The 23,255-nt window shown below is 41.1% G+C and overlaps 2 protein-coding genes and 1 long non-coding RNA gene across 3 annotated transcripts; all 3 read right to left on the bottom strand.

The window, feature by feature from the left end:
- Positions 1-15: 15 nt before the first annotated feature.
- On the bottom strand, positions 16-3,032 carry LOC125530151 (protein NARROW LEAF 1-like). Its single transcript, XM_048694554.1, has 3 exons — positions 2,715-3,032; positions 1,007-1,535; positions 16-893 (listed from the first exon to the last, which is right to left on the bottom strand). The coding sequence occupies exons 2-3, from the start codon at positions 1,487-1,489 to the stop codon at positions 705-707; spliced, it is 672 nt and encodes a 223-aa protein (XP_048550511.1). The 5' UTR covers positions 1,490-1,535; positions 2,715-3,032; the 3' UTR covers positions 16-704.
- Positions 3,033-11,240: 8,208 nt separating this feature from the next.
- Positions 11,241-18,356, bottom strand: LOC125530152. The gene is made up of 2 exons (XR_007292841.1): positions 17,261-18,356; positions 11,241-17,169 (listed from the first exon to the last, which is right to left on the bottom strand). It is a non-coding gene; the product is annotated as an uncharacterized LOC125530152 (long non-coding RNA).
- Positions 18,357-19,468: 1,112 nt separating this feature from the next.
- Positions 19,469-21,234, bottom strand: LOC125530150 (ATP synthase subunit beta, chloroplastic-like). Its single transcript, XM_048694553.1, has one exon. It carries the CDS (start codon positions 20,738-20,740, stop codon positions 19,469-19,471), a length of 1,272 nt encoding a protein of 423 aa, XP_048550510.1. The 5' UTR covers positions 20,741-21,234.
- Positions 21,235-23,255: the final 2,021 nt, after the last annotated feature.

The following is a 23,255-nucleotide window of genomic DNA, read 5'->3' on the forward strand; positions in this document are numbered from 1 at the left end:
AGCAGGAAATGAGAAGCATGCCCTATTGAATCATTCAATGCCCTATATGCTGCTCTAACTTCTGGAGTATATAATTCAGTTATGTTTTGGAAAAAAAAACTGTCATTCAAAATAGTACGTGAGTTTTAAAGACGAGTGGTGACTAGATTTATGCAGGGGCCCAATTGTTAAGCTGCATATGATAACTTAGACCATTCTAGTCATTAAATGACACAACGCTCTAGAGACTACCGGCAAGAAAGTTACTTCTGATTGCTGATCAGTTCACGATGGGATAACTCAAGTTACATCCAGTTGGCGCTCTAGAGACCACCACAAGAAAAACGAACAAAGATTTACTTAAACTAAACAAGAACAAAGTTAGCACTGGCAGGACTTCTAGTCGCTCTTCGTTATGCATAACAGTGCGAACTGACATACTCCCTCTGTTCACTTTTATAAGGAATTGTATACATTTCAGACAGCTTGCAAAACAGCTCACTTTCAGTTGTCTGAAACGACTTATAAAAATGAACGGAGGGAGTAGTAACTATCAGCCCGTGTCATAACCTTATCGTCACTGCAATTTTATTCACTTTGTCCAAAGAATCCTGACAAAATTTGAACGGCCCACTGGCAAGATAGAGAGAATAACTAGCAGTGCATGTCTGTGCTCAATCCAATTTATACACATGGCAGCATTCACTGCTTAAAGAAGATGATATCTAGGCAATGCAAACCAATACAGATAAGAGCATAGATGTATGAACCTGAGAGCCTGAACCAATATATTCGTCACTGCCACACAGCTTATTAACAAGCTCACTAAACATCTGTTCTTTAGGTGTTTGAGCCGGTGCACCATAGTATGAAAATTCTACGACATCGACATCACACCAAACACCTCCTGGACCCTGTAATCATCCAGACAAGTGAAAGATATTAGTCGACGACAAAAACGACTCCCAAGTCTGAAAACAAGCCTGTCCAATAATATAAGACAAGAGATAAAATGAGGTTCTCGTACCGCAAGAATCGCAGGAAGGCATTGGTTCGGATTAAGCCATTTCTTGTGAACCTTTCGAGCAACGAAGACAAGAATGGCGGGGGTTTCTGTGAGAACCCCTTTTGTTATGCGGAAGCCCACTGCGGTCCCGAGACTGAAACGCTTCAATATCTTGCTGTGGAAAGCTCTTATGGTCATCAAGTCGAGCAAGCTATTTGCTTGCTGACCCTTGGGCAACTTTCCAGGGAGTATCGGCAGCAATCCTTTCTGGAGGTTCCCAAAGTAGTTTGCCCGTCCCTCCGCCGCACAATGCTGCAGGTTTGAAGTCGGCCATAAGAAGTATGCCGCGCTATTTTCTGTGTGCACGCACCCAGAAGCAACCGGTTGCATCGATGGAGAACAAGGAAATGCCTCGTGGTGAGAGCAATGCCCCTCCACGTCAAGCGACGACTCTTCCGACTGCGTCAAACCTGAGAGCTGCATCCTGTCATCTGAAGGCCTCATTGTGCCGAACAGTTGACAGATGTGATGGACAGGAGAAGCTATGGCCCTAAAAATGAGAACAAACAAGTCTGAGAACATAATCTTTCAAGGTAAAAATGTCAGGAGACACTGGACAAATCTAGCAAATGTGTTTGCGCTCTATAACTTGCATCGGACCGGGAAATATATGCTGAAACTAAGAGCATCCAGGTTATTATTATACACAAGAGAATAAACAAGTGCTGGTGGAATAGCCTGATATTCTCGGGGAATAGGTTCTTGCAAGATTGCAACCACGCAAACAAAAGCAGGTAATATCATAAGAGGAATCCTCTGTACGACGAATATGACCCACTATATATGTGTATATTCTTGCTGCGCATCCGCCGCAGAACCAAGCAGGCAATATCATAAGATGGTGGAATCTGCAAAAGCCAGAGGGCGAAGGAAGTCTCCATCCGTTTGTTCGCGAAAGGCATGGCACAAATTCTGCCTTTAAACAGCGGGAATGGGCATAAATCCACATCACAACTACTTGTGATGATAACAAAAATACCGGCGCAAAAAGGGTAGGGCCTAGACGCAAATTCAGCAGGCGGCACCGCGGGTGAAGTTTGGCAAAGGCATCGTGCACTTTGTTGAAAGAGAAAAGGCATAATCAAAATCAGAAGCAACCCGCCGACCAGAAATCGGGGGGAACAAACAGCAAGCGCTCTCTCCTTGTTCCAGCCAATAGCAGGCCTGAAATCGGTTTTGCTGGAGCAATGCAACTTTAACCTGAAGCTGAAGGCACGCGAGCTGGATTGGTGCTGGTTGCTTGTAGGAGGAACAGAGCGGCAACGGAAGTCCCCTGGTGATGAGTCTTGGGAGGCCGAGCTGCTAAGCTTTCCGTGGCATTTGGCCCCGGAAGCGCGGCCCGCAAGGGAGGCGGAAGGAAATAAGAAGAGGAACACCTGAAGCTGTTGCTGTGCAGGCATCAGGAAATTCCCATGGCACTGGTAGGGAGCAACAACCTGGTATTACCAGATTGGCAATCCAACCACCAGAGGGACAAGCAGCCCCGCCTAGGAATGGAAACCACGGGCCGCGAGGAAAAAGGGATACGAGGGACAGAAAAAGAAACCGGGCAAATCGAGGAAGACGGCGCCAAGATCCTGCCGCCCCGGGGGCGAGCGAAAGATCCGGCCATCCGGCCTTCGGGTAGGACTCCGGGCAGGGGAGGGAGGGAGGGGTCGGAGCCGCTCACCTGGAGCCGGAGCAATGGCCGCGGCCTCGCGCCTCGTCCTCCCCTCCTATCTTCTTCTCCTCCCCGCGCGGGTATCCATAATTGGGGGCGGGGAGGCGGGAATCTCCACTGTTATTAGGGGCGAGGCGAGGCCCGGGGGCAGAAGATGACAGCTTTGCAGTCGCAGGCGGCGTCCCTCCCCTGCCCAGCCCCCCCTCTCACTGTTGGGGCCGTGTGCGCGGCATGCGTGCGCCGCACAAACACCACAAGAAGAGGCTAGAGAGAGAGAGGAATGGGGAGGAGGCGCTGGGAATCTAGGGGCGGGGAGCTCGATCAGCAGCTAGCCGGTGGTGGTGATCATGGCGTGGCGTGGTGGTCACAGATTGGGGTACGGTGAACAACAACTTCACTGTGGCGCCGTGTGATGTGTCGATCCGTGTGTCGAGCCGGGGCCTGTGGCCGCATAGTCGTCCGTGTCGCGCGGTGCAACGGACGGCCCGGATGGGTCGCGGCCGGGGCGAGGGGACGTGGCCCGCTCCTGGCCGCTCGATCCTGGGGGGTTTCGGCCTCCTTTGAACAAGTGCGCACTTTTGGCCGTGTCATGTCACATATATTATCGACAATGACAATATGAAAGTGATAGGGAAAATGAAAGATTAATGGAGTTGACCCGTCGTAGAGGGTCGGATATAAACACATTTTTCTAACATATATTTGGGATAACAATTAATAAGATTTAAACGCAAGAGTACTGGACTAAGGCCCAATTCTTTTGGTGGCTTCTAAAGTACTAAGCGGCCCTTGCAAGCTTATTTCATAAGCCGCCCCCAAAGAACCAGGCCTAAGAAATTGAACTTGATATGTAACTATCCAAATTTGATGCGGTCTTAAAAATACTATGTCTTCGCTCAAATTTTCCAATGCAAATATGTTATTTTACTGAGTGACTATAGCTCAATCTCGTAGTTGGATTGGATGGTTAAGAACAATTCTTTCTTGGTAGCTTGAATATTTGATCAAATGTTATTTGATAATCTAGGCTCCCAGATGATTGCCACATCACAAGTGAAGGAAATATGCTATTTTTTGTAAGTTTGTCGCAATTGCTATTTTTGTGGACCAGAAATAGTAACATTTATATGAGCCAGAAATAGTAACATTTATGTAGGTCGAGACAAAAGAGATAGTAACAAGTGGCCTGATCATTTTTTTGCTTTATGGTGTGGTGCCATATTTATGGTGTCTAGCTCATGAAAAGTCCCTATGTTCTATTCTCTAGCTTCATCAAATAAAAGTGAAAAAGGACACAGGCATACTATTCTGGCACTATAGAACAATTTCATAGCAATGTAAAACATTAAACACTCCCTATACTGGGTTTTATGCATGTTCTAGTAAAAAGGGTGAAAGTGCATCTAATCCCCAAGGGGAATTTTGGTAATTTATATCAAGATATCTCAAAGAACTAATGCTAGTTTAAAGTATACTTCATCCGTTCCAAAATATAAGTCTTTTTATAGATTTTAACAAGTGACTACATATGGAGCAAAATAAATGAATCTATACTCTAAAATATGTCTACATACATCCGTATGTTGTAGTCCATTTGAAATGTCTAAAAAGACTTATATTTAGGAACAAAGGGAGTATTTCAGAAAACAATAGGAATAGCGTTGGAATGGAAGGTGATCACTAAAAATGCTTAAAGACAATTGTTGGACAAGCCAGAGGATTCTTCTTTTTTCCGTGACCCAATATCGCATTGAGTATATAGGCATGACGATACTATCAAAATGGGATGAGGACTTGTGAGCCTTTTGCTCCATGTGCTTAGAGATCAAACTCCTTCAAGTTTTCGACTATATCTTCTAATGACATGCAACTCGATGATGCCAAAGCACTTCCACTCGAAACCACCATACCATCCAGATATAGTCGTTGTTCCAAACCCTATTTCAATCGACGCCTCAAGCATCCCATTCAGAGCCACCGAAGAAACCTCATAAACCTTCTATTGTCACGTCGGAAATTCTGAGCCATTCTAGTTGAAACTTTCGAAGTGCTGACAATGAGTGTACCACCACTGAGGTACTCACTTCAGAACCACTTATTGATTTCCATTTAGACCTATCGATGCATATGAAACTTGTCACTTCTGAGCCATCGAGCAACACCAATCGGAGCCTCTGAGTTGTGCAAAAAGGTGAGTAATGGTCAGATTCTTGGCCCGGTTTATATATACCCCTAGCTATCCTGCTAGCTCATCTCGAAGCAAACTCCACTTCCATCATTTGTTCTGAGAAAGAACGCCACCTCCTTGTGTTGGTTTTAAAGTACTTTCTACTCCGACCATCCAATCAAACCCTTTGATATAAAACCCCCTCTTTATTTCCACTCCTACTTCTCCAAATCCATAGCTAAATCTTGAACATGTTTGAGTGTTGAGTAGATTATCTTTTGAAGCGCATCAACAAGGGATTTATTGTCAACAACCTCTATCTTGTTACTTTGGGAGGGTGTGCACCTCCTGGGTCGGCTATGTGTTGCTTGGGAGTCTTCAACTTTGTGAAGAACCCAAAAAAGTTTGTATGGGTTTAGAGACCGCGTACTTCGCAAAGGTCTACCCTGGTGAGGCTAGTACTTCGTGGGCATAAGCCATGGTGGAATAGTTTGGTTGCTAATTCGTGGACCCTTCATGGGCATGTCCTTCATGGACATTATTCCTTTGTGGAATTTTGCAACCGAAATCCTTGCGGTCTTAGATCCTTCCTGGACAAAAGCCTCCATCAACGTGCATGTAAGATGGCGCCAATTATCCAAACCACAGGAAAAATCTTCAACAAGCCAATTGCGCTTGCGATTTTCACAACTCTGCCTCTCTTACTTTGTACTTGCATGTCTTTACTTTCCACTGCCTATATTCTAGACTTGCATGTATATGGTGCTCTATAGATTGCTAGAAAAGCCTAAAATCTGCCAAGAAATTAAAACTTGGGAACATATTCCATTATTTTCCTTGGTAGTCTATTCGACCACTTCCCTCTATACATACTTACCAATCCTACAAAGGGGTAACCTAAACCAAATGCAACTTGCTATTTTAAGAGGTAGGCCTCATCCGGTCCATAAGATAGAAAAATCATGGGAATAGGAAAGTCATCAGAGTTCCTATAAGAAAATATATGTCACTTGGTTCATGGGATACGAATGTTTCCATTGGGTCCGAGCTAAAATAATTCCTTTGAAATCCAAAAGACATGAAGCAATCCTACATAGGAATAGGAATCCACACATATGAACCAAATAGCTCAATAGGAATTTTCCTTTAGCAATCTTATCCTATAGGATTCCTATAAATAAAAGGAGGCCTTAATGTGTGCTGTATGAAATAGAATGAAAGAAAAAGTGGACATGACTCAATATATCGTTTGTGCATCTTTCGTTTCTATTCATCCGCGAGTGGTATGAATACAACATATCCTAGACATGTTTAGTGTCAAATCTTGTCGCCCACCAAATTGAATAACTTTCTTTTTAATAAAATTTGGGCCACATATATTTGAGGCCAACACTGTTAGCACTATTATACAACTATATGGAATCAAATGTGTTATCTGCCACACTGCTTCACGTTTTATTGATTTTTCAAAATTTCTGTGGAACCTAGTATATTTCTTAACAAGTCATCAATTATGTTAGAAATGAAGGTGTACCTTTGTTTGCCAGGTGAAATATGAATGATTTTCCAAAATGGAACTAGCTAACACTTTTTTTGTTAAGCTAGGTTGTTGAACATTTTCTAGTTTACATTGGTCGAAAGACTACTTGTTTCCCTTGTCTTGATTTTTTGGTCGGGTTGCTTTATGTGTTTCTAGAGAAAACACATAACAATACATTCTTTGACCCCACTAATTTAAAAGTGATAGAAACATAACAACAGTTCCATACTTCAAAACTATTATTCCTATGACAAATAAAATACTAGGCATAAATGTGGATGCATGCTTTTGCCGAATGTCTATGGAGTGTTAAAATGGTCGATCTTCAACTTCTCATCATATATGCGTAACAACAGAAAAATGAAACATATGTGTGATACGTGGCTGGATCATAGGACCCTTTTAGTCCCGCCACGTATATAATTTTATGGAGGATGATAATATGAAGATAATATAACAAAATACAAGAGTTGACTCATTGTGGAGGGTTGAACTTACAAAGAATCATAACTTTGGTAGCACGTTAAACATTATTTTCTAACATACATGTCGGATAACTGGATTTAAATAAGAGAGTGACAACCTTACGGAATGGAGGACTTGATGTGAACTTACAATTTTCCACTCAAATTTTGCAAGACAAATGTCTAACATTTGTCAAGGTATTGTGGCTCGGTTGACTATTCAAAAATATTTATTTCTTGGTCGGTAGTAAGTTCTTACTGTTCTTTCTTGTGGGATATTGTTCTTTTTGTGCTTGCACAGAGCTTGTGTTTAAATCAAATGATCTTAGTTGTGACTTAGCAATAGTTATATCTCGGTCCCCATTATCTTAATAACATAGGCTCCAGTAACATTGTTATATAAGAAATAAATGAAACTCATAATTACTAATAATATTTTTTTGGGGTAGTAAGTTTGTTGCAACTTCCTATATGCCAATCATAAATAGTACATAACACTTGTGTTCATCAAGATAAACTAGACATGACAATCAACCTATGCCATATTGCTTTACTGATTTGACTTTATTTATTTTCTTAGTACATCTGGTTATCAATTCCATGAAAAATGCTTATGTTACATCTTACATCTTCAATAAACATTAATAAAAGATAATGTCATCAAAACATGTTCTGGCTTACAAATAATTGGATAGAAACTAACATGAAACATGCTGATGTGAAGTTCTTATAATGATTTGGTGTAAATAACAAAAATAATTGCAGTATGCTATATGTGTCCAAGATAATGTGTATTGGATGGAACACAATGAAACAAAAACCGAAACACAATGCAAGCAAAATCGATCTGGCTCACTTTTAGTAACATTAAAACATCTTTGACTCTTCTTTTGTCTAAAAGTGGCCCCAATCAAAACATCTTTAGGGATGTTTAATGCACATATATTCGAGCCCAACAACGTTATATGCAACCAGTGGCGGAGCTACCCAAAAAATGTTGGGCGGACCGGATAGTGCAAATAGTGCTACCAAATTAAAAACCAATGCATTATTGTGGGATTACCTTTATGTAAAACTCCTTTTTGATACGGCCCAGGGTGGCCCATGGCCCTTTGAGCCTTGCCATAGCTCTACTGGTGTATGCAACTATACAAATGTAGATGTGTTATCTACCATATTTCTACATTGTCGTGGAACATCCTCTATTATTCTTTTGACTTTTCCAAGTTTCTACATGATAACGAAAATGTTCCTTTTACAATATGCTACCATATGCCTTATAAATAAAGGTGTCATGTCGCAGGCACATGACATGTCAATGGCAAGTAGTGGACAAGTAGCTAGCAACCACTTTTGGATGAGGTTGTTGCAAATTTTACTAGTTTGCGTGAACAAAAACATTGCTTGTTTTGATTGAATTACATGCGCCATCTAATTCACTCCAAATTTAAAATTCATGAAAATGTCAGGAGATATACTTAACACTCGTCACCACATCTAGCTATATCATGTAGTATTAGATGGGATCAATGTAGGCCCCAAATATGTCTAGTCTATGCCAGGTCTTAGCTGTGGGGTCAATGTAGACTACTTTTTTTAAATAAAATATTGCCTTGGTCGGATCTTGAACTCAAGATGTCTCGGTATTGATACCATATTGAATTTCTTGCAAGAGGATGTTTGACCAAAAGTCTGAAATGTTGATGAATCATAGGCCATATTTTTAGTGTTTTTCCTTGTGTGATTATTTCCTGGGTTGTTGTCCATCACATCGAACTTCTTGATTTTAGCATGTAAGTCATAACTCTACAATATTGTTCATAAATATTGGCACATTATTTCTCTAAATGAGTCACAATGTTAAAATTATGGTCCTTTTCAGCTTCTTCGCATGCATACATAATGTGTGGAAAGAAATAATCAAACCATTTTTCAAACAAATAACATATTTTCATAACATTATACTGGTGTTGCATTCTCCTTTGTCGGCACTTTAAGAAGACAACAACAACTCTTAGAGTGAAATAAAGTAAACAAAAAGTTCACCCAAAAGTTAAGTGGCAAACTAAAGGAAACAAATGCATGTATAAGCCAACATAGACGTAATATCGTGTCTCCATATTTTCTTCTCTCTTCCTCCTTATAGTCCCTTCATTCGGGTTTAAAGGGTCGTCCAGCCACCAAGCCATGTTTAGAAAAATTAGGCCCCACGTGCTAAACATGCACCAATATATGTGTTTTTCTATTCTCTACTCTCTATGTTGCGTCTTGTTTTCTGTGCATAATTAGGAGGCTTGCATGCATGTGAGTGCATGCAAACTGTACCTACAACCCGCCTCAGCTAGTCATAGTGGGAGTAACTTAGGTAGTAACATAGCGCACTTCGAAATTTTTTGCTTATGTGATATGTAGTTACTGAGAAGTGGTAACATAATGTGTTACTGTAACATAACGCTTACCAAGACAAGATGAGTCTACAAGCCATTAAATAAAGCTACATATGACACTACTAGTATGTTACTTTGCACTATGAAAATAGTAACTTAGACTAGTGTCATATGCATGACACTAGTATAAGTTACTCCCCACTATGACCAGGCTCATGCTAGTGCCTCGTTTCCTGCGTGTGCAATTAGCATGTGTTTGATAGGGTGCATGAGGACAAAAGTTTCCTACTCAATCCATTTTTGGGTGTTTGGTAGCCTACACGGGTCCTCCTCAGCATGCAGGAGCTCAACCCAAATACCCTCGTAGCATCCACAAGGGAGAACACCCAAGCAGCTGTTCGCTGGTCAGCATGCACGAGTGAAGCGAGCGATGATGTGTTTCAAAAAATCTACAAAAAATCAATATTTGTTTCTTTTTTCAAAAAAGTCCATAATTCCAAATTTTGTTTAAATTTGCAGAAAATGTTCAGAAATCATAATTGATCAAATATTTTTAAAAATCAGATTTTTCAGAAATGTTAAGGTTTTTTAAAATATTCAGAATTCCAAATTTAGTTCAATTTTTTTAAAAAAATCAGAATTTCAAAGATTGTTTAAACTTTCAAAATTCCAAATTTTGTTCAAAATTAAAAAATGCAAAAAAAATTCAGTATTTAAAAATTTGTTCAAAATTTAAAAAATTGCAAAAAAGTTCAGTATTTCAAAAAAATAGTATTCAAATTTTGTTTAAAACTTTAAAAAATGTTGAGAATTCCAAGTTTGAATAATTTGTTTTAAAAAATGATTAAATATTTCTTTTCATATTTTCGAAAATTGTTCACGGTTTTCAATTTTTATTCACCAATAAAAAAACATTCGTAATTCGAATTTGTTCAGCTTGTCTGAGCAGATGTATAGTGTGAGACAAAGTCTCAGCTCAAGATGTCTCAGCACATACAACGCTACTAAACAACAACAAATACATGTACTTACGCGAAAGTTAGGGCATCAAGACTACCTTTTCAATTCAGTATATGGGAGAATCAGTGAAAATAAAGTAAAATAGTGCTTCCCCTAGCTTTCTTGTTTCTTCTGATGATCGATTCCAATTAAATCAGTCTAAATAAAGAATCAATCGAATTGAAGTCATAGTGTCATCGTTGGCTGGAATCGATATATTCGCGAGATCCTGGTCACAATTTGTATCGACTAAAGAAATAGTAGGAATCCCCAAAATGGCACATTCCCGAAGAGCTATATACTCTTTTTGCTGATCAAGGACGATCACAAAACAATCTTTCTCTTGTAAAAATCTTTCAAAACGATAAGCAAAAACACCCATAAGTAAAATAAGCAAAATAAGCAAAAATAAGCAAAAATAGTATTTCTACGTAAAACACCCATAAGGGGGATTTCAATCGAAATCCCAAAACAGGATATTAGTTCTTTCTCTTGTTCTTGATGATATTGTAATGGAATGACGAACCTATTTCTTCGCTTTTTCGCCAACAAATCTGAATTATCTTGAAAAATAGAAGGATAGATAAAATTCCAATGGCCATTGGACATGATTCGATCCGACGTTGAATAATCAAGAATTTCCCTATCTTTTTTACCATAAGTATTCATTTGATCTTGATCCTTGTGGAGTGAAAAAGACGCTATACTGGATCTGCACATACTTACTGACAATATCCATAAATGGCTTGTTTTTGGTAATCGGCGAAGATTACCATATTGATATTCGGGCGCATGGTAAACATCAGTACTCCAGTGCATTTCGCCGTCTGATTCAGAATAAATATGCTTTTGTACCCTTTCATGCATAGAAAGAGATAAGCTTCAAACATATGCAGATCAAATCACGTCTTATAATAAGAAGAAATCTTTCTCGGTATCAATCCCCTTGCCCCTCATTCTTTGAGAATCAGAAGGATCCTTTTCGAGTTTCCATTTCTTCATTTGGAATCTGGGCTCTTCTATCTTCGACTTATTTTTTTGGCTTTATTCTTTATTTATTTCATTTCGATTTTTCCCTCTTCCTCTATCCCTATCCTCTAGGTACAGCGTTTGCATCAATAGAGAACCTTTTCCTCTGTATGAATCTATATTATTCCATTCCAATTTCTTCCCGAAACTTCCCAAGAAAAATCCCGAATTGGATCCAAAATTGACGGGTTAATGTGAGCTTATCCATGCGGTTAGGCACTCTTCAAATAGGAATCCATTTTCTAACTGGCTTTCGTGCTTTGGTGAGTCGTCCGAGATCTTTTCGATGACCTATGTTGTGTTGAAGGGATATCTATATGATCCGATCGATTGCATAAGACCCGCGGTAGCAATAGAACGGGGAAAGTATACAGAAAAGACAGTTCTTTTCAATTTCGATTATCTATATATTAGTTCATTTCTATTTCTAGATATCTATTTCTATATATTAGTATTAGTTAGTAGTACTATTAGTTACCGATCCCGGCTCTGTGAGTTCTTTCTTCCGTGATGAACTGTCGGCACCAGTCCTACATTTTTTTCTCTGTGGACCGAGGAGAAAGGGGGCTCAGCAGGCTGCACCGATTAGAGAGAGTACGTCGTCTATTCATTCCACTCATTCCTTAACGTCCAAAGCTAAGAATTCCAAAAGTTAATAGGTGGGTAGGTGTTCTTAGGTTCGTAACATGCCTTTCTCGGAAGCCTTGTTGAATTAATGGCAAGGGAGATATTAGCTTAATGGCTTGGCTATGCTTGAGTCAGCGGAAATCATTTATGACGAATAAAATCAATCAGAGGTAGTTACCTCTCCTGTAGCCGGGTATGAGAGGTCTAGTTCGGTGAGAATAGATAGGGATAGAAAGACCATCCTGGTGCACATGCTATGGGTCTTATTGTTTGTTGGGAAAGCAAGGAAGACTAGCTTTGGCGTGGGAAGCTTACCAATTTATGCGGTGGCTACTCGATCGAGAAGAAAGAGCAGTTGTTACCCGCCTCCACTATTAAGCAGCATGAGCCACTAGACTGACTCGATATCCGTGTGTGGATCCGCCCGAAGGCAGTCGATTGGAAAAGATGAAGACAAGGAAGAGCCATTCTTCATACATAGGAGCGAGTGGTCGAAATGGAAAGCGGACAAACGGAATTCTGTACAACTATAGGGTTCGGTTCTTTCTTCTGTCCCAGGTCCTTTCTTCTCTTGCGGATCTTTCTTACTTTTATTCCTCAGCTCGCTTACAAAAACTACATATTTTTTTTTAGATATGGACCTGGGGTTCTCGCTTCTGCGCAAGCTATTTCCGAACCTGCCTGCCTTCGGGGAGATGGGTTGGGTCATACGCGGGACCTACCCCGAGGAAGGAGGCTTGAGGCGCGCTAAATACAATTGTTTTATCAACACGGGGTGGAGAAGGCATTGCAATTTCCTGCTTTTATGATTGCTTCGATTCCTCTGATTCTTCTTCTGACAGGAATTACCAATCCTTTATTGGCTATGTCATCCTCTGTTTAGTAGATGTATGGTATGGTATGGTTACTAGGTAGTGTTGCTCGATACCCGAGCTTGCACCAGTATTAGCTGGCTATTCCACTATTGCCAAAAGAATTCTGGCTATTGGCTTTCCAGCTTTCACCTCTCTGCAGCTTCTGGAGCTGCTTAAGCGCTTAACTTCTACCAAAGTGTGGTATACATTGGATGGAATTAGAGTGGGCGTGGCTACCTACATCGGGCAAGAATAGGAGTCGTATTTCGTTTTGTACCACCGAATAAGATAGCGAGAAATCAGATCAAGAATGGAACCTGTGGACCCTCCGACAGTACGAGCCCTTGTTCGCTTGGTTGCTCAACCCCTATCTCCCAGGCTACGACCTATCGCATTGCCTTCGATGAGTCTATATCGGATGGGTGTTCAAGTCTTTTGAAAAACCAGCCCATTCTAGTCTATCTGTCCCACTCTAAAGAAGATAGTGAACCTGAGGTTGTGCTGTCTCCAATCCCACGAGTCCAATAGGAAGAGCTAGTCCTCTAAAGTAAAGTAGGCGAATTATGGCTAAATCAAATAATTCTTACTTTCACGGCCATCAAACATTCCAAGACATCTCTTCAAGACTATCCGACTCAGCTCTGCGTAGGCAGAGCCAGGAACTAGATCCGTATCCCATGATCAGTAATCTTACAATTACACAACCACCAGATCCTTTAGGTTTGTTCGATCTATCGATAACTGATAGACAGACGCCTTTGACACTTCCTCCAGGTGGAGTTGATTAACACTCTCATGGTTGGTCGATGGAAATAGCAAGACGAGACAGACATGATAATCTGAGAAATATATGTGGTGATCCCTTAAGCAATATCTAAGAATTCAATGTGTCCAAGATTCAATTGATTGGTTGAAGCCAAGGTCTCGAGCTAGTCCATCTTCCTATATGATATTCTTAATAATGCGCAGCACCAAGCCTGAAATTGGGGAATGAATTGAATCGATTGCCTTCCTTTCCTGGACTGGACTGAAACTAATAGGCTGCTTCCTCGTCTGTACTTCAACTAGGAGGTTGTTGATATCACTCTAGATTCTCGAAAGGATATTGGATTGATTTCAAATCAAGGAAACTATTGAAATCGGGTAGCGAACCTATTGTTCCTTATTCTTTTGTCCTCCTCGGCTCTAGTTGAACAATGCACACACCCCGCTTTAGCTGCACATAATAAGGTGATCCGTGAGGCGGCTAGCTATTAGTTAGTGCGATGTGCAGTGAAGTGAGAGATCTCTCTACTCTAGTAGACCAGATGAAATAGCTGCAATGACTAATGTTTGATTGGGAAGACAGAATACATACGTTGACGTGCCCAGTCGAGCTACCGTAAGGTAGTCTAGTTAAGGAAAGGAAACCGGCTATTCCCCTCACGCTAAGGGTGCGATTCCTTACTCTCCCACAAGATCACACTAAATACAATAGGTGCGTGATCTACTAGATTCTTATAGAATCAATTTATAACCTTAGTTGATAGACAGGAACCACCATCCCATAACAAAAAAGGGGGGCGAAGGTTATTTTGTACCAATGAAGACGGATTTCTCTCTCGAGCTGCTCAAAGATCTTTAAGTGGCTTACGAGGTAGACTTGATCATGATCCATATCCAACCTTCTCCCATCTGCTTCTGTCTCTAAAGATTAGAGTCATCGACGCGATTCAAGTCCAGTGCTGATAAAATCCTGCTGTCCAGTTCGGGAAAGCAAGTGATTGATTAGTTCCATTGGTCTATTGGCTTCAGCTTCCAGTCTACCTCATTTCTATCAAAATGATCTGGTGTCTATGTCCATGCCTGAGGTTGGTAAACCCTATATCTATTGCGGGGTGGTTTGAGGAAGGGACAGCTTGTAACCCACGACTTACTACTACGAAGATTCTGGCGGAGAGCTTTTCACATATAGATAGGTCGGGATGAGGAAGCTCCGTAGTCAACTAATAGATAGAAAATCCACCTTGTGAACCGTGTTTGTCTTAAAGTACTGTCTGAGAAGGAATATACCTGTTCCAATCCCTCTAGTGGCTATACTGATTGACATAGGTAGCTTTCGTAGTCAAAGCTCACAGGGCCAAATGCTCTATTGGAGTGGGCACGAACACACACAATCAAGGTTCGAAGAACTTCTACTTCACGCCTTGAGGATTCTATGACGCTCACTCAATGGTGTTGTGGCGATTGCAAGCAATCAATAAACGAGGAAGCCAAATTATGGATCCAGGAAGGCTGCATCAGAAGGAAGAGTAGGTGTTGCTATGCCGTTGGCTGGGACTGAGACAGAGAGAGGGGAGCATAGCCCCTATGATCCCGGTAAAGAGTTCCAACTAAGCTCTTCTCAGGTTCTTTCTTTCTCTTCCATTCTTATGTTTATATATTAAAGTGTAGTTTTCTTACTATAATATAATAATATTAATCTAATATGCCCATTGGTGTTCCAAAAGTACCTTACCGGATTCCCGGAGATGAAGAAGCGACTTGGGTTGACTTATACAATGTTATGTATCGAGAAAGGACACTTTTTTTTTAGTTCACTGCCCTATACATAGAAAGAAGTGCTTTTCCACCGGTATCAACATTCTATCTGGAATCAGTAGCGATAATTGTTGTATTGTGAGCCAGCCCCACCCACGGGTGAAATTGTACAGCTCCCTATCTCGTTGAAAGCCCCTTTGCTTACGGAAGAGAAGAGTTGGATGCCGTGGTGGGAAAGCTCCCGTTTCAACTTTGCTTCTTGTAAGCTTCGGTATAAATAGCTCACTTGCGGGATCTAATCTCATTCTATGGGAACAGCTTTCATTTCTATCTTTTGGCTTAAAGTGGTGAACAAATCCTTTCTCTTCACTTTTTGTGCTCCGCATGGCTCCGGTCAAGATGTGACTCATCCTGTATATACATAATTAGGAGACCTCTCACGAACTTGTTAAAGAAAGGAGTACCATTTGTGTGGACAAGCCAAAGCAATCCTTTGATGTTCTCAAGCAAGCTTTAATTGAGGCCCCTGTGTTGGTTCTCCCTGATTTCAGTAAAAGATTTGTGCTAGAGACAGATGCCTGTGGGCATTGGAGCTGTGATAAGGGGTAGAAGTATTCGTGTGGGGTGGGTTTCGAAGGGAAGGTTGCACAATAGATCGGAGATCCTTTGAGGAAGACTGAAATGACTATACTTATAGAATGGTCCATATCGAACAGATACGATACTGGTTTACACAGAGAATATCGCCTAGCTCTAAAACGGCAGCACCTGAGTGCAACTTCGAGTAAGAAAGAACGACCTTCTGCTACCTTTTTACCGGGGCATTGTTTTAACAACTTTAGCTGATTGATCTACGAATGGAGGGATTCAAGCTTATTTTTGTTAACCGAGATGCAAACGACTAACAAACTGGATTCGAAGCCACCTGTCGTAATAGTACCTGCGGGTTCTTTCTGTGGAGCCTTCAAATGCAATAGCTAGCTGCCCAACGGCCAATGCCACAGGCAAATCTCCATTTTCCAACTTATACAACTCTTTGGGGTCCAAAGATACTCGCCATTGCAACTTAATAAATAGGACCGGTGGGATCGCCTTCAACAGATATATCGGTTTCACTGCTTTCGTACCCTTTGTTTTGGTCATGTGGATGACCCGCAGACCGTAGATAAGATGGATACCCACGTACTGCCTTCAATGAAGAGAGTTTTACCAAGGACCCTTAGACAGATAGGGGGGACAGACAAGAGGTATGCAACCTGCTGAATATTGTCACCGAATCGCTCACTGACAAATACTTGGGGCTCCCCTCCCTGGTAGGAGTGGATAGGAGCGACTGCTTCCAACACTTAATTGAGAGAGTTTGCACTCGGATTAATGGCTGCAAAGAGGAAGGGCTAATTGGCTCCGCCATGGAGACCGAAATACGAGCTTCTTTCATCACATCATTTTGCAACGGAGAAAAAAGAAGAACATAATAAAGTTTCTGAATGACTCAAACGGCAACAGGATCGAAGGTAATGACCAGTTAGCATCTCTGATACAGGGTTACTTTGAGGGACTGTTCACCTCAGAAGTCCTAGCTCCCGACCCTGGGCTACTGGGGAAAGTAAACAGGCGAGTAACTGAAGAAATGAACGCAAGCCTCTTGGCTCCGTTCACGGCAGATGAAGTAAAGGCAGCACTCTGAATTCAATCGAGAGTTAGGTACAGTAATCTTCAGATATGACAATACCTCCCCCAAAGCATTGTCAAGTGTTGGAATTAGGGCACCAACCACGAATAGGAGCTGTATAGAACTCCGGAAAGAGACCTTTGATGAAGTCGGCATCCTCCCAAGTGGCATTTGCTTGATCCAAACTAGCCCACTTCCTTGGTTGCTGAAAAACCATGCAACGCAAGTAATTTTCCACACACTGATTCACACGTTCTGTCTGGCCATCTGATTGTGGGTGATAGGCAGAGCTAAACCTCAATTTCACTTGCAGTGCTTTGAAGAAGGCCTGCCACATGTTACTTGTGAATATCCAGTTTCTATCAGAGACTATTGACTTTGGCAATCCATTCCACTTAAAAACATTATCCATGAAAGCATGAGAGACTGATTGTACTGTATAAGGGTGAGCAAGGGGAATGAAATGAGAATATTTAGTGAACCTGTCCACCACCAACAATATGACTTCTTTGCCCAATGATTTGGGAAGACCCTCAAAGAAATCCAGGGAGATGTCAGTCCAAGCAGAAGTAGGTAATGGCAGTGACCAGACAATTCTTCAATGTTGTGAAGGCCTCAATTTGAGCATCTGACCACTGGAATGAATCTTTTTTTAGACAGTCATGAAGTGGCCTAGAATTGATCCCATAATTCTTGACAAATCTTCTTTTTCTGCAGCCATACCAAGAAAACTCCTCAACTGAGTGATAGTCTTAGGTGCTGGCCATTCTTTGATGGCAACTATTTTGTGGGGGTCTGTAGATAGACCCTATCCTTAGATAACATGCCCTAAATACTCCACTTGAGGGACAGGAAAACTGCATTTGCTAATCTTAGCATATAGTTTTTATGACCTTAGAATGTCCAGGACTAACTTTAGATGCTTGAGATGAGCTTGTTTGGTCTTGCTATATATCAGAATATCATCAAAGAATACCAAAAGGTATTTCCGGAGCAAAAACATGATTCATTAAAGATTGGAAGGTAGCAGGTGCATTAGTGAGTCCAAATGGCATCACTAAGTATTCATAATGACAAAAATATGTCCTAAAATTTATGAATGTCTTCTCTTCTCATTCTTATCTGATGATAACCTGATCTCAAATCAAGTTTGGAAAACAGTTGTGCACCATGTAGCTCATCTAATAGATCCTCAATGACAGGAATATTGAATTGATTTTCTGCACTTAACCCGAAAGCAAGTTTGAAAACAAGACCTGCTCTGTGAAGTGATGGAAGTAGTGAAGGTTTAGGCTTCGGATCTGTGAAGTTCAGGTTTTGGAGTAGAGGTCAGAGGCTAGTGCGGGTAGCCCTGTCGGAAACTAGAAAGAAGAGGCTGATGCACCTGCCCGGCGGTGGATGGGTTCAGCTCGATCAACTGGGATAGGAGTTTTTTCTCTATCTTGCTCCATGGTGTTCAAGCAGTGCGTCCAGAAAGCTGTGATTCATGGGAGGGAGCAGCTTCAATAGCTTTGGCTGTGAAAACTCTTGGTCTTGGAGCATCAGTGTCATCAGTTCACCCAAGATCAGCAGGACAAATAACTACTAGGTTTGTGCCAGAAAAGCGTCTTGCGTGACGGGGAAAGAGGGGAAAAAGAAAGAGATTCATCAGCTATGGAATCTGACAGGTATCGGTATTGAACAGAGGGGGCTGTTCACAAAGCATCCCATGGATGGTAATGGTGCTTCCCCAGCTGCTGTTCCTACTCCTTTGGCTGGTGCCAAATCAGGTGACTTTGAAGTTGAAGCTTGCCCGCAGAACGATGTAACCATGCTGGTAGTACTATGATTGCCTTAGAGCGCAGATGTCTCTGTCCCTAGGAACGTGATGCTTAGGTGCGAGGTGAAACACAAGCAGGAGATCGAGAAAAGAAATCATACGGATTGCAACCTACAGATGAAGAATCTGCTTCATTGTTCCCACCATCTATATCAGATGTTTAATAAGAATAGGAATCGAATAAGCTGCTGATTGACTGAGGAAGCATTTGAAAAGAAAGGAAGGGTGATGCTTGTTAAACAAAGCTGCGTGTGGGGCCGCCACGTATAGCTGTAGTTTCTGCTGTAGCATCGGTTATTTCCGTTATTGCTGTAGTAGCATCGGTTATTGCTCAGGTTACGAATGACCCAATCTATCTATGGCAACCACCCCTACTTTTAGTAGATGGAGATGCGCACCTAGAAAAGACGGATGAAAGAGAACCTGCCCTTCTGACTTCTTCTCTTGTCTGTCCTTTACGCAAAGCGATCTATGGTCTCAACAAGCCCCGATAGCGTCGGTTTTTGAAGTTCAGCACAGTGGTTATGTTATCCAGGCAGGGTTTGCTCGGAGTGATCATGATTCGGCCATGTTCGTATCAGTTTATCCTCGAGGACGTGCTATTCTGTTGTTGTATGTTGATGATATCAAACTGACTGGGGATGACTCCGTTACCATATCGCTGATCAAGGGTCGCCTTCATCAATTATTTGCTATGAAGGCGACGATCCTCTTCCGATAATTCATCCAAGCCAAGAATTGCGATAATGTCCTGAAGTTCTTTGTAACGTTGTAAAGTTTCCTTAACTCTTTGCGCAGTTTCATAATGTTCGTTGCCAACGATCCGAGGCTGTAACATAGTCGAGGTTGAATCTAAAGGATCTACTGCTGGATAAATACCCTTGGAAGCTAATCCTCTGGAAAGTACGGTAGTAGCATCCAAATGTGCAAATGTTGTGGCAGGGGCAGGGTCGGTCAAATCGTCTGCAGGTACATAAACTGCTTGAATCGAAGTTATAGATCCCTTTTTAGTAGAAGCAATTCTTTCTTGCAAAGAACCCATTTCTGTACTAAGAGTAGGTTGATAACCCACTGCGGAGGGCATTCTCCCTAATAAAGCGGATACCTCTGATCCTGCTTGAACAAAACGAAAGATATTATCGATAAATAAAAGCACGTCTTGCTTATTAACATCTCGGAAATATTCCGCCATAGTTAGGGCAGTTAAACCAACTCTCATACGAGCTCCCGGTGGTTCATTCATTTGGCCATAGACTAGAGCTACCTTTGATTCCTCAATATTTTTTTCATTAATTACTCCGGATTCCTTCATTTCCATATAAAGATCATTTCCTTCACGAGTCCGTTCCCCTACTCCACCGAATACGGATACGCCCCCATGAGCTTTAGCAATGTTATTGATTAATTCCATGATCAGTACTGTTTTACCTACTCCAGCCCCCCCAAATAGTCCTATTTTTCCTCCACGTCGATAAGGAGCTAAAAGATCGACGACCTTAATACCTGTTTCAAAGATGGATAATTTCGTATCTAACTCGATAAAGGCAGGCGCAGATCTATGAATAGGGAACGTTGCACTACTATCTACAGGACCCAAATTGTCAACAGGCTCCCCAAGAACGTTGAAAATTCGTCCGAGAGTAGCTCCACCGACCGGAACACTGAGAGGAGCTCCCGTGTCAATCACTTCCATTCCTCTCATCAACCCGTCCGTAGCACTCATAGCTACAGCTCTAACTCGATTATTTCCTAATAATTGTTGTACCTCACAAGTCACATTAATTTGCTTATCGGCAGTGTCTCTACTCTGGACTACCAAAGCGTTATAAATATAAGGTAACTTGCCTGGGGGAAAAGTGACATCCAGCACGGGTCCAATAATTTGATCGATACGACCTGTACTTTTTTCTTCAATTGTGGAAACCCCGGGAGGAGAAGTAGTAGGATTGGTTCTCATAATTATCACATAATTAAAAAAAAGGAATTTGTCGAAATTTTTCTTTTTTTATTGTTGAATAATGCCAAATCAAATCAAAAAAAATCCAAAAGTAAAAAGGAAATGAATTAGTTAATTCAATAAGAGAGAAAAGGGGACCAGGACTTGATTTCGTTGCCCAAGCGAATCCCATTCAATCGTTTACTCATGGAATGAGTCCATTGGAAAGTTCAATCAATCTTTTTTTTCATATACATTTTGCCTTTTGTGGAGGATCTGTGCCTACTCTACTTTCCTATCTAGGACTTCGATATACAAAATATATACTACTGTGAAGCATAGATTGCTGTCAACAAAGAATTTTATTAGTATTTAGTTAGGTATTTGCATTCAAAATAAGAAAAGAGAACTATTAAGAACTTGTAAAATAAGGATTAGGAATTAATTTGGGTTGCGCTATATCTATCAAAGAGTATACAATAATTATGGATTTGGTAAATCAAATCCATGGTTTAATAACGAACCGTGTTAACTTACCATAACAACAACTCAATTCCTATCGAATTCCTATATTGGAATTCCTATAGGATAGAACATACACAGGGTGTACGCATTATATATGAATGAAACATATTCATTAACCTAAGCATGCCCTCAATTTTCTTTAATGAGTTGATATTATATTAATTGAATATCCTTTTTGTTTTACGAGATTTTTGCTAAAGTTTCATTTACGCCTAATTAACATCGAGTAGACCCTGTTATTGTGAGAATTCTTAATTCAAGAGTTATAGGGAGGGACTTATGTCACCACAAACAGAAACTAAAGCAGGTAAGAAATTCTCATCGAAACATCGAGAAATTGTGCATATAGAAAACTCTAAAGAAAGAAAAAAAGGAGACCCATGCCATGATTTTCAAATCTTTTCTATTTAGTAGTCTAAGAATCATTAACTATTCTGTAAGGTCATGATTTTTGCCATACTCGGAGAAGTTTAGTTAATAGATCAATTCTTTATTCGTTTGATCAAAAACTTGAGATAAATATTTCGCGTAAGAGAAATATTTAAGGTTTGGTTCAATATTATGGCACTCTCGGGGGGGATATACCTTGATGTTTGGACTGATGGACTTACCAGTCTTGATCGTTACAAAGGATGATGCTATCACATCGAGCCTGTTGCTGGGGAAGACAACCAATGGATCTGTTATGTAGCTTATCCATTAGACCTATTTGAAGAGGGTTCCGTTACTAACATGTTTACTTCCATTGTAGGTAACGTATTTGGTTTCAAAGCCCTACGTGCTCTACGTTTGGAGGATCTACGAATTCCCCCTACTTATTCAAAAACTTTCCAAGGCCCGCCTCATGGTATCCAAGTTGAAAGAGATAAGTTGAACAAGTACGGTCGTCCTTTATTGGGATGTACTATTAAACCAAAATTGGGATTATCCGCAAAAAATTATGGTAGAGCGTGTTATGAGTGTCTACGTGGTGGACTTGATTTTACCAAAGATGATGAAAACGTAAACTCACAACCATTTATGCGCTGGAGAGACCGTTTTGTCTTTTGTGCCGAAGCTATTTATAAATCACAGGCCGAAACCGGTGAAATCAAGGGGCATTACTTGAATGCGACTGCGGGTACATGTGAAGAAATGATTAAGAGAGCTGTATTTGCAAGAGAATTAGGTGTCATTTCATAGTATATATGTTCCTCATAGTAAGTTTAAACATTATTCTCCCATATTTGTACATGTACTTTCACGATGTACTTATGCATCAGAGGAAAACAATCATGCTACACTTAAGGTTTGCATGCAAGCCGCTGTGAAGCGAAAGGCTCATCATTTTTCATTTACTGTAAGCTGGATTAAAGGTCGGTGATTGGTCGGTTTAAGCTGTAATTTTCACACACATCCTTTCAGCAGCGCCTTGGTCCTGTCAAAATGTTCGTTGAGCCTAAGGCTGGTCACAATGGGCAAGAACATAAGCTAGTAACTTACACACTTTCCTAGACTGTTACTACCTCCATAGTGGATAGGAACATTTATGTAGTGTCATGCAACGATGTATTTATTAGGTTATAGACTCATTATTTTTTGGAGTGTGTAATGTTTCGGTAACTTAGCTAATTACCACAAGCACCTCTCTCTTTATTAAATATGTGCCACATAAGTAAAGTTGTATTGGAGTATGTGATGTTACTCCTAAGTTCCTCCCACGAACAGAGGTAGGCCTTGTGACGTATCGACGCCAACGCAAACGCAAACGCCATGATGAATTGATGTATGTAAACATCGACATGTTGCATCCTCCCATGGTACGTATCATTCATGGCGAGAGATGCGGGGCAATGAAGACGGGGCGGGCGTTACCATTAAGGTGGTCACCGAGAGATGCGTCTTGCGCTCTTGCTGCGCCTGAAACGGCGTGGGAAGGACGACGTACCCGCTGCCCGAAACTTGAACCGCAACCGGCCAGCCCAGCCCCGGTCCTGAACCCACTTGGTACGTCGCCACGCCAAACGGTCGC

This window comes from Triticum urartu, unplaced genomic scaffold (genome assembly GCF_003073215.2).
Source record: "Triticum urartu cultivar G1812 unplaced genomic scaffold, Tu2.1 TuUngrouped_contig_6110, whole genome shotgun sequence".
In the NCBI taxonomy this organism is placed as follows: domain Eukaryota; kingdom Viridiplantae; phylum Streptophyta; class Magnoliopsida; order Poales; family Poaceae; genus Triticum; species Triticum urartu.